Source organism: Cenococcum geophilum (genome assembly GCF_001692895.1).
Source record: "Cenococcum geophilum 1.58 unplaced genomic scaffold K441scaffold_5, whole genome shotgun sequence".
NCBI lineage: Eukaryota > Fungi > Ascomycota > Dothideomycetes > Gloniales > Gloniaceae > Cenococcum > Cenococcum geophilum.
Genome location: NW_027137563.1, coordinates 4,967,310 through 4,977,607, shown reverse-complemented (window position 1 = coordinate 4,977,607; position 10,298 = coordinate 4,967,310). Strand labels below are relative to the sequence as shown.

The window sequence follows — 10,298 nt, the reverse complement described above, 5'->3', positions numbered from 1 at the left end:
ACGGTCGATTACTAGCTTCCTAAAGAAAGAAAAGGGCTACTTTTTCCCCCGTGTATAAGAGGTGCCAGAGAAGGCCCTCTATTTAAAGATATAGCTAAAGACTAATGTTTAGCTAAAACGCATAGAGGCCTATTATCTAGGTAGGGCCGATAATAAGGTTATACGGCTTAACCTTACGGGCTTAGAATTTCTATGCCTCTTCCGCGCGTTTAGGGTAATCCTATTATAAGACTTAGTAATCCTATATAAGCAGTTCCCGCTTTACCCCCTATAGAAGGACCCCCTTTTCGGCTATAAGGAGTACTAGAGGTTTACCACATAGGTAAAAAGCTTACTAGCTAATATAGTTATACTAGATAAGCTAATAATATAGAAATACTGGCCTGCCTATAAGGCTATAGCTAAGCTAAAATATAAGGCCGCGATTTCTAAGATAAAGGGGGTTTAATTATATATATAGACGATCTTAGAACGCCTTAGTAAAATAAAAAAATTATTAGTATTATTCGCACCTATATAAATCTAGTAAGGGAAGATAGGTATTTAGATAGGGCCTATAGAGTCTATATATCCACCTTTAGGCGAGCCTACGCCGTTTACTATAATATCTACTATATCCGCGCCGCCTGCTTGGCCGTCTATAATATCCATACTACCTACTTAGCTGCTATTTATAATATCCGCACCATCTACTTAGCCGTCTATAATATCTATACTATCCGCTTAGCTATTTATAATATCTACACCATCTAATTAGCCGTCTATAATATCCGCACTACTTACTTAGCCGTCTACTATATCCATATTGCCCCTACTAGCGTAGGTATAAACTAATACTTAACTATCTTTTCTATTTATCCTTAACCTATAGGCGCCGCTAAGGAAATATAAAATGCTTTAAGGCGGTAATTTAGTCTTCTAGCTCTAGACTAAGTGGACTTTAGGGCTAGTAGATAGGCCATTAATTAAAGCTCTTAATTACTGCTAGGGGGCACGCTAGCGGGTTAACGGCGAGGCTATATTCTATAGCCGTCGCCGTAGGATAATTAAGGATATAAGATGGCGCGTAAGAGACGGTATAGTAAGAGATAAAAGATAGGCTATTAACTAGCTGGAACAGCTATAAGGTCGGCGTTCTTTAGATTGGCTTTATAAGAATATTTAAATAGTTATTTTACTATAGTAATTAAGACGCCTTAATATATAACTGCACTATAGTGACTAAGACGCCTCTATATATAATTACACTATAGTAACTAAGACGCCTTAATATATAACTGCACTGTAGTAACTAAGACATCTTAATATAGGACTATACTAGTAACCAAGACGTCTTAATATAGGACTATACTATAGTAACCAAGACGCCTTAATATACGACTGCACTATAGTAACTAAAACGCCTTAATATAGGACTGTACTATATTAACCGAGACGCCTTAATATAGGACTATACTATAGTAACCGAGACGTCTTAATATAGGACTGTACTATAGTAACTAAGACGCCTATTATATAGGAATAGAGCCCATTTAGGTATTATAAATTTAGAGTAACATTACGCGACCATCCAGAAGTACCAATCTAACACAAATTATGTACCTTTTCGCCTAAAATCGCGTGCGAAAGTACTTGGGGGCGGTTACTGCGCGACCTCGTGCGGGGTTCGGGCGCGTTATGGCCCTAACCTCGTATTAACCTAGGTTATAACCGCGCCAAATTAGCCCCCCCAATATGTGATAGATATACGAGGTATACGAGGGTAGTGCTGACGCTAGTGAACAGGGTAATATGCAAGGTCCGGTAGTCGGTTACAGTTATTCTTGATTAGTTTTGCGATTTTCCGCTTGCATGTGCAGGCGCCTCCAAAACAACGAGATATGATGCCGACGACCGCGTATATAGAGATGCAATTGTAATTCTTGGCTGTCTAGCATGACTGGACACGAGTGTGTTATCACCTATGTGAGAGGAATTTCTACTACATTAAAGCTATTAAGAGCAAGATACCTATTTGAAGATAACACGGTTACTTTAAATAGTGTAAAACTCTCGCTGCTTAATTAGATTTGTTAAGATAAGCGAGGTAAAACTTCCAGACCTTTCGAATGTTACATTTAAATTTTCCTCTCCCGCCCTTGCTGATGGGCAGCCTAGAAAATGCTCTTCCGCCGTTATCCGTTCTCGGTCCACAGCAATCTCTCAACTGTGGATTCATTACTAAACACACCAACGCTGACATGGTATGAGTGGAGCAACTTCCCACTATCACCCTCCCGGCTTCGATCGCCTGATATTGTTGCACTAACACTCTTGTCAGTGCCATTCAATAGTATTCTATCCACCGCTCCTTTGCGCTTCAACTCCCAAAACCGTCCTGCAACGATGAGCTGAGCCATTTTTCTAGACTTCTTGACGGCGGAGAGCCCCGGGGCTATATGCCTCCCACCTATGTTGCTAGCCTACCGCAAATAATCGCAAGCGTTGGACCATGCCTCTAGTCAGATCCCGATTAGGAAATTCAAGAAAGAAAACAGAGCCCACGTGACAACCCTTCACGATATCAACGATAGTGCATTTTCTGATACGTAAATTCATTGCTCCCCTCGTAGCTGAGGCCGCACGTGGGATAGGACAGGGAATCCGTGGAAAGAGTATAGCACCTCTACCTGATCCGTGGAGATTTTCGTGGAAATACCAAGCCAGTAATTTTTACGGGGCTACGAGGTGCATGCCTCGAGTTAGCTACTACTACTCATCGTCCACGTTCGAGATTCAATGCTGGCTCACTTCCATCTCTTGAGCTGTTACAAAAAAAGATGAGTTGTTAAGAAAGTATTCGTAGCATAACGTAAGTGTAGAAGATACAATGTAGATGAAGTGCTCTCCAAACTCCATCAATACACTCCTTTTATACTTTATATACAAACCGTGACCAACACAAGATTCTATCCCAGATATTTAAGTATATCAACTGTCTTTTCGCATATAGCTCGCCCACGTAATATACCCATTGCATATGGTATCCAACGCAAATTCCCACATTCTCCCATAACAACCCCCCTATACCCGACCTAATCCGTCATCTCCGACTCCCTCGTAACCTCCTCCCTCGCCTCCTTCCCCCTCATCGCCAGCAAATTCAGCGCGCTGCCCGCCAGCACAAACCTACACTGGTCCTCACTAAGCGTATGCCTGGCCTTAATCCCAACCTGGCTCCCATCCCTCTTCGTAACCACGAGCGCCACCTCGCCCTTCCCGCCACTCCTCAGCACGTCGAGCAGGCCCACCGTCTGCACCTCGTCGCAGGCGTTGATGAGCTCGTAGTCGGACTCGCGCGCAAACGTCAGCGGCACGACGCCCTGCTTCTTGAGGTTCGTCTCGTGGATGCGCGCGAAGCTCTTGGCCAGCACGACGCGGCCGCCCAGGTAGCGCGGCTGCAGCGCGGCGTGCTCGCGCGCGCTGCCCTCGCCATAGTTGTGCTCAGCCACGACGAGCCACTCGCGCCCGGCGTCGCGCCACCGCTTCGCCAGCTCGGGGATCCCGGCGCGCGAGCCGTCGACGTCGTACGCGGCGCCTACCTCATCCGTCGCCGCGTTGATGGCGCTAATCAGCGTGTTTTCCGCGATGTTGGGCAGGTGCCCTTTGTATTTGAGCCACGGGCCTGCGGCTGAGATGGTGTCGGTTGTGCACTGCCCTTTTACCTTCACGAGCACGCGCAGGCCGGAGAGCTCGCTTTTTGGGAAGGGCGGGAAGGGGTCGAGACGGGCGAGGCGGGTGGAGGCGGGGTCGATTTTCACCTCGACCGAGGGGTCTGGCACGCCGGGGGTGGGTAGGAGTTCTGGCTTGCCTTCTGCGAAGCCTGCGGTAGGGAGGTCGGAGCCTTTGGGTGGCGCGAAGCGGAAGGGGGTTCCGGAAGGCGTGGGAATGGTATCTGTGAGCGGATTGAAGGTCGTGCTGCCAGCGTATGTGAGAGCAGTGACGAGTTCGGGGGATGCGAGGAAGTTCATAGTAGCTGGATTTCCGTCATTGCGGCCGCGGAAGTTGCGGTTATAAGACGTGAAGATGGCGTTGGATTCGCCTTTTGTGACCCCGTCTGTGCGCTTCCACTGGCCGATACAAGGTCCGCATGCGTTTGCTAGGACGGTTCCGCCGGCGGAGGAGAACGTTGAGAGCGTGTTATCACGGTCGAGCGTTGCGCGGATCTGTTCGCTGCCAGGAGTGATGAAGAAAGAAGCTTTGGGCGTTAGACCTGCAGCAGAAGCTTGCTTGACGAGGTCCTCAGCTCGCGTCATGTCTTGATATGAGCTGTTAGTGCAGCTCCCAATGAGGCCGGCACCGAAGGTTTTCGGCCAGTTGTTCTCTTCCACAACGGAAGAAAACCTGGATAATGGGGTTGAGAGATCCGGGGTGAAAGGGCCGTTAATATGTGGTTCGAGGGTTGAGAGGTCGATGGTAATGATTTCGTCGTATTTAGCTTCCGGGTCAGCAGCAAGGAGATTTTGGGCTGTCGGGGCAGAGGCAATTGCTGCAGCTGCCTTAGCAATGGACCCACGATGAGTGGCTTCCAAGTATGGAATGTGTTGAGATGAAAATGGGAACAGAGACGTTGTAGCGCCAACTTCAGCGCCCATGTTACAGATTGTGGCCATTCCGGTGCAGCTTAATGTGTCTACGCCAGACCCAAAATACTCAATTACGAAGCCAGTACCACCCTGCGAATATTGTCAGTCCTCGCTTTACCAGTTTAGAAGTACCAAGGAACCCACTCTAACTGTGAGCTTCCCAGCAAGTGTTAATATCACGTCTTTAGGAGAAGCCCATCCGCTTAGCTCGCCCTCCAGCTTAACACCCAATATTTTAGGTGCCTTCAACTCCCACGGCGCATCTACAAGCGCATCAACAGCATCCGCACCGCCAACGCCGATTGCAATAGCACCCAGACCACCTGCGTTTGGCGTATGGCTATCCGTGCCTAGCATCATCAATCCAGGCGCAGAGTAGTTTTCTAGAACCGTCTGATGTATAATACCCGCACCTGGCGGCCAGAACTCAATTCCGTACTTCTTCGCCGCGGATCCCAGAAAGTCAAAAACTTCCTTATTACCTGCAATTGAGGACGGCAAGTCCGTATCGGCGCCCTTCTCACCCACAATCATATGGTCGCAGTGTATGCTAGCTGGAACTGCAGTTGTGGGCAATCCGCAGGACATAAATTGAAGGAGCGCCATCTGTGCCGAGGCATCTTGCATCGCCACTCGGTCAGGTTTAAGCTTGAGGTTCGCTATACCTCTAATATTTGCGCCATTCTGGGTGTTCGTGAGAAGGGATTCTTCAGGATTGTCGAGATGGGAGTAGAGGATTTTTTCGGCGAGGGTCAGCTGCCGGTCTGGGCCCAGGACTCGGCGTACTTCATAGAGCCTTTTGGTAAGTTTTTGATATGGAGGTGTTCGAGAGCCAATGTCAGCTTTAGAGTGAGGTGAGCTGGATTCTGCAGTGGCCAGGTATCGCCTCGATGGGAGAGAAGTCCGTAGGAGGGTCGTGTGACAGGCCTTTGACTGGTCAGAATCCGAAAATAATTGGATCAGAAATAATTTTGTGAACAGAAACAGTAGGCTTTCAATTGAATTTTAATCCTCAGCTAGAGAAGCAGGTACATGGTGGGGTATATTTCTAGGACGAACCGAAGACTCAATGTGCAATTTTTGAAGTAACGCTTACCCTGGAAGGTATGGACCTTCCCGCCCTAAGAGCCTGAGCCCGCATAGTTGAGGTGGGCGGTGTTCGTGTTGTTTAAAGGCTGCGGAGGTGAGGTTGCGAGCAGTGTAGAAAATCTGGAGATGTAAAGTCGGAAGGCTGAAAGTTTACGCCACGCGAGTACGCGAGGCCTGCAATCTGGGGAAAGGGTCCGCAACGAGGGTTGAAGGGTAATGGATGGCGCTTGGAGTGGATTTCCTTACACAATTTGTTGTAGCGATTTCGCTTGATTTTAACCACAATTTATGAATATCATCTGCTCAGCGAATAGGGAGTCTTACAATTATGCTTACCACTCCTGCAAGCAGAATTTGGCCAAAGGAAGAATGAAATTGAGACGGCTATTCTCTTCTTATTCCGTTATGAGGCCCTCTTGGATTGATCATATTCCTACTGTATCAAATAGAAATGTTCCTGCCAGATTTTTTTCTTTTGTATTGCTAGGCTGTTATTCACTACGCAACTTGATGCACAGGTATCCCATCACCCGTCAGGGTACTACGTTATCGATAATGATGTGGACCGTGCATATATAACACCAAGGAACTGTACTCAATCCATGCCTCCTGATTGGCCAAATTCTTATCGATAACGTAGTACCCTGACGGGTGATGGGATATGCCTATATCCGGTACTTGGACGCAAGCGTAGAGAAATGTTTGAACGCCATTTCTGCTGCTATATAGACTATACACATGCAATGAAGCTGTGCCGACGAAAAGCCGCATATTAAAACAACAAATAGTGATGAAGAGGGTGCAAAACTACCAACCCTCCACCTGATTATAATCTCCCACCAGTAGCAATGGAACAAGCATGATACTCCCAAAGCCAACTATAACCACGCTTCAACGCATAATCCCCATGAATCCAAGTATTCACATTCCAGGAGGAGGAGGAACCTAATCTGGATTAGTTTGACCGGGGATAATTATAATTAGGGAAGTGTGTATATACCGCGTTATAGCTAGCAGGCGGAGCTCCACTAGGTGGGGGTGGTGGGGGAGCGCTGCCTGGTGGAGGTGGAGGAGCTTCGCTGGGCGGAGGTGGTGGTGCGGATCCTGTGCCAGGAGGAGGGGATTGCTGAGTAGCACCCGGTTGCTGTTGCTGGTAGTAGCTATAGTACATGGTAACATAATTTTGGTAGCCTCCATACGCGGCATACGGGTCTTGTCCGCCGGCATAATATTGGGCATACTGAGCAGCATAATCTCCTCCAGGCTGACCCGGAGTGCCGGGCGCTGCTGCAACTGGGCTCATGGCTGAAGGATGAACTCCAGATGATTGCTGGCCGCCATGCCCACCGTAGCTGCCTCCATAACCGTAACTTGCGCTGCGGTCACGGTCGCCTCGATCGCCGTAGCCAGGTCGACCGTTGGAAAAGCCTCCTCCATAACGGTCGTGCGAAGGCCCGCGTTCTTTGAACTTCTCATATTCATCTTTAACATTGGATAGAAGATCTTCGCAGAGTTCGCGTGCTTTCTTCACCATTTCCGGATCTGGACCTCTGGATAGATTTAGTATTCAGAGTCAATCAGGATGCAGTTGATTTTTACTTACGCAACGTGGAGATACATCGATTCATCGCTCTCGCGACCGGTCTGAGGCTCCATAAAGCCTGATCCGCGGCCCTTAATCTGTACACGGCAGCGTGTCTCTTGCTGAATGTGTTTAACGTATGCGCCGCCATGACCGACAACCTGAGCTCTTAGATTAAAGCCAGTAATAGGCTCAAGGTCAATGGGAATTCTCTCCTCAGGCCATTTGCGCTATTTGGTGTCAGTGTATCTCACACTAAAGGGTGGGTTGAGATAGCTATACTCGACCAAGCTCATCCCTCTCGAACTGTTCAGGTTCTCGGCGGCGGAATCTGCGCTCGTCAACAAGATTTGGAAGTTCCTGTTTCATAAGTTCATCAATTTTGGCGATAGCTTTCTCTAGGCCGTCTTTGGTAGTACTGGTGACATGCAGGTAGAGTGGCGGTGACTAGAAAATAATTAGTTCGCAATTCCTCCTAAGATATTAAGAAACCGGGCACTTACTGCAGCAGTGGCCATGCTTTTGTCAGGGTAATATTCGCCCCGGGTAGTGACATCTTTTCACACTAATAAGCAAGGCATTCTCACAAGTATTAAATAATATCAAGTGGTTGAGCGTACCGGCGCCAGTTTCTTCTTTAATCTAGATGTCACACGAGTGAGGTCAGCAGATGCAAAACGGGTGCCGTGCAGGGCAGCTAGAAGTTGCACCACGAGTGAGCGACAGCACTATTTCCCACAAAAAAGTACGTAGATGGAAAAGAGAGAAACCCTTGAGCGTTACTGATTGCAAAGCTTGGTGAGACCAACGCAGAAGCAACAAGGCAGGGAGAGAGGAGTAGCCCTGAGAGTATCAGTACAATTAAGACTACAAAAATATTTACCATCTTCTGTGTAGAGCCTTTGGTCAGTGTGTAACGGTTTCGCAAATCGTTAACTTCTATGTCTTTGATGTAGTCGCCATCTTGTTGGTAGACTTCACTGTTGACTGCTCCTGCGCCCGCGCTCGGGGACTTTGCGCTCGTTGGGCTAGCTGTCTACAAACGCATTGTCAGTATTAGATGCCTATGTAGTATCTTTATGGGAGTGTAGATTACCGAACGGATAGGTGGGACGTCGACATGCTGGATGCCCTTTCTAGCCTGTATTTGCGCATTTATTTTCGCCGCAGCCGCAGCCGCAGCAGCTGCCGGATCAATCTTCTTTCTTTCAGCTGAGGAAGGGCTCATAGGTCCTGCCGATGATATAGGGCTGCGACTGCGCCGACTCTCAGATTTTCTCGAGGAAGGCGAACGCGAACGACGATCGAATCTCGAGGCACGCTTAGGTTCTGGAGGCTCGGTCTGGTCGAAGCGCGAGCGCTTGCGCGGTTCTCCAGTCATGTTGGGCAGTGCTGGCTTCGATGGAGGTATTCGGTGGGTATAGATGTTGCTACAGCCTTGGGTGGTTAAAGGTTCGGCAAGGGTTGAACATTCGGCGTTGAGAAGTGTCAAGTCTGCAGCCAAGATAATCGGGCTTGGCAGTTCGTCAGCGAGATCGCTCTCAGGTTCCAAAAATCTGTGTGATTCATCCGACCTTGCTTGCACACTTTCTCACCAACATCAACACCTAAAATTTCCTAATAGGTCATCTTACGCATCAATTGACCTCCTAGAGGTCTTGCCTCTCACCATGGCTTCCCGGCGAGCAATACAAGCTCTGCCTTTCCGCACTCTCCTCCACCGCCCTTCCACCACTACCCTTCTCCACCAAAAATGCCAGAGCTCCTCCTCCACCCAAGCTTTAGCCTACAAAGCCCTCCACCGCCGTATTGCGCCCCTCCCGACAGAAGATCTCCCTCCCGCATGGTCCGCACAAGCCGCTGTCAGTAGTATTCTCTACGAAACACCTCTCCCATCGCAAGCACCCCCAAAACGCCATATTTTGAATTGTCTGGTGCAAAATGAGCCCGGAGTTCTTTCTCGTGTCTCCGGTATTCTCGCCGCCCGCGGTTTCAATATTGACAGCTTGGTTGTTTGCAATACCGAGGTCGATGACTTGTCCCGCATGACCATCGTTCTGCAAGGCCAAGACGGCGTTGTCGAGCAAGCACGCCGCCAGCTCGAAGATTTGGTGCCCGTATGGGCCGTCCTGGACTATACGGCTGCCCCGCTTGTCCAGCGCGAGCTTCTCCTCGCCAAAATTTCCATCCTTGGCCCCGAATACTTCGAAGAGCTTCTCGCGCACCATCGTGAAATGGTCCATGAGCCGGAGCTCGAAGATCTCGCCAGCGCCGGAGAACTCTCAGAAGTCGATCGCGATCATGCTGTCGATTACGCTGCACGAGAGGCACTTAGAAGAGACTATCATCCAAGTAAATTGGCTGTTAGTCAGGCGCTGAGGCACAAACATGAGCATTTGAGGGCAATTACCCATTTGACCCATCAGTTTGGCGGGAAGGTGTTGGATATTAGCACGAACAACTGTGTGGTGGAAGTTTCAGCGAAGCCTACGAGGATTGATTCATTCATGAAGTTGATTGCGCCGTTTGGAATTCTGGAATCAGCAAGGACGGGTGAGCAGAGCCTTCACTATTTCTATTGCAAGTGTAGCTAACTGAACGGATCTAGGCCTCATGGCCCTCCCTCGATCACCCCTTCACGGTCCAAATGAAGTCGAAGAAAAAGAGGCGCAAGACGTTGTCGACCAGAGCACGCTTCCACCTGGTTAAGCTTTCATTTGCGCACCATGCAATACTGGTTTGGAGTTTGTTTTCTCGGATTTTTTGGTGTTTACAGACCTTGTATATAGAGTCTTTGGTTTGTTTGGGTTGGATGTATCAATGTAGGGCCGTTAGATAGGCCGAAGCCGGAGTCTTCCAATCAGGACAGCCCGATGGTCTCCAGCCAGTTAAATTTACTTCATTAGTCAAAAGTGATTTAATAATGTTGTGTTTATATCAAAAGAGGAGTTTTATATCCCGCTATGAGTCCTATCGAATATCCGAGCTATTGGTACGATTAG

The 10,298-nt window shown here is 48.6% G+C and overlaps 3 protein-coding genes across 3 annotated transcripts; 1 reads left to right on the top strand and 2 right to left on the bottom strand.

Moving 5' to 3' along the window:
* Positions 1–2,705: 2,705 nt before the first annotated feature.
* K441DRAFT_628558 (putative aconitate hydratase 2) lies at positions 2,706–5,957 on the bottom strand. The gene is made up of 3 exons (XM_067646201.1): positions 5,722–5,957; positions 4,770–5,552; positions 2,706–4,715 (listed from the first exon to the last, which is right to left on the bottom strand). The coding sequence occupies exons 1-3, from the start codon at positions 5,764–5,766 to the stop codon at positions 3,075–3,077; spliced, it is 2,469 nt and encodes an 822-aa protein (XP_067508673.1). The 5' UTR covers positions 5,767–5,957; the 3' UTR covers positions 2,706–3,074.
* Positions 5,958–6,330: 373 nt separating this feature from the next.
* K441DRAFT_628557 (uncharacterized protein) lies at positions 6,331–8,713 on the bottom strand. Its single transcript, XM_067646200.1, has 8 exons — positions 8,393–8,713; positions 8,180–8,332; positions 7,917–7,938; positions 7,800–7,852; positions 7,579–7,743; positions 7,318–7,526; positions 6,715–7,264; positions 6,331–6,659 (listed from the first exon to the last, which is right to left on the bottom strand). The coding sequence occupies exons 1-8, from the start codon at positions 8,675–8,677 to the stop codon at positions 6,636–6,638; spliced, it is 1,461 nt and encodes a 486-aa protein (XP_067508672.1). The 5' UTR covers positions 8,678–8,713; the 3' UTR covers positions 6,331–6,635.
* Positions 8,714–8,872: 159 nt separating this feature from the next.
* On the top strand, positions 8,873–10,258 carry K441DRAFT_628553 (acetolactate synthase small subunit mitochondrial precursor). The gene is made up of 2 exons (XM_067646199.1): positions 8,873–9,849; positions 9,905–10,258. Exons 1-2 carry the CDS (start codon positions 8,967–8,969, stop codon positions 10,003–10,005), a joined length of 984 nt encoding a protein of 327 aa, XP_067508671.1. The 5' UTR covers positions 8,873–8,966; the 3' UTR covers positions 10,006–10,258.
* Positions 10,259–10,298: the final 40 nt, after the last annotated feature.

Bases quoted from the DNA above. Each gene is read 5' to 3' on its own strand.
- K441DRAFT_628553 (XM_067646199.1), top strand. From the start codon at position 8,967: ATGGCTTCCCGGCGAGCAATACAAGCTCTGCCTTTCCGCACTCTCCTC. The intron at 9,850-9,904 runs GTGAGCAGAGCC...GAACGGATCTAG, and splicing joins TCTGGAATCAGCAAGGACGG to GCCTCATGGCCCTCCCTCGA.
- K441DRAFT_628557 (XM_067646200.1), bottom strand. From the start codon at position 8,677: ATGACTGGAGAACCGCGCAAGCGCTCGCGCTTCGACCAGACCGAGCCT. The intron at 7,939-8,179 runs GTAAATATTTTT...TGTGACATCTAG, and splicing joins AAGGCTCTACACAGAAGATG to ATTAAAGAAGAAACTGGCGC. The intron at 7,744-7,799 runs GTAAGTGCCCGG...ATTATTTTCTAG, and splicing joins AAAGCATGGCCACTGCTGCA to TCACCGCCACTCTACCTGCA.
- K441DRAFT_628558 (XM_067646201.1), bottom strand. From the start codon at position 5,766: ATGCGGGCTCAGGCTCTTAGGGCGGGAAGGTCCATACCTTCCAGG. The intron at 5,553-5,721 runs GTAAGCGTTACT...GACCAGTCAAAG, and splicing joins GAAGGTCCATACCTTCCAGG to GCCTGTCACACGACCCTCCT. The intron at 4,716-4,769 runs GTGGGTTCCTTG...CAATATTCGCAG, and splicing joins CTGGGAAGCTCACAGTTAGA to GGTGGTACTGGCTTCGTAAT.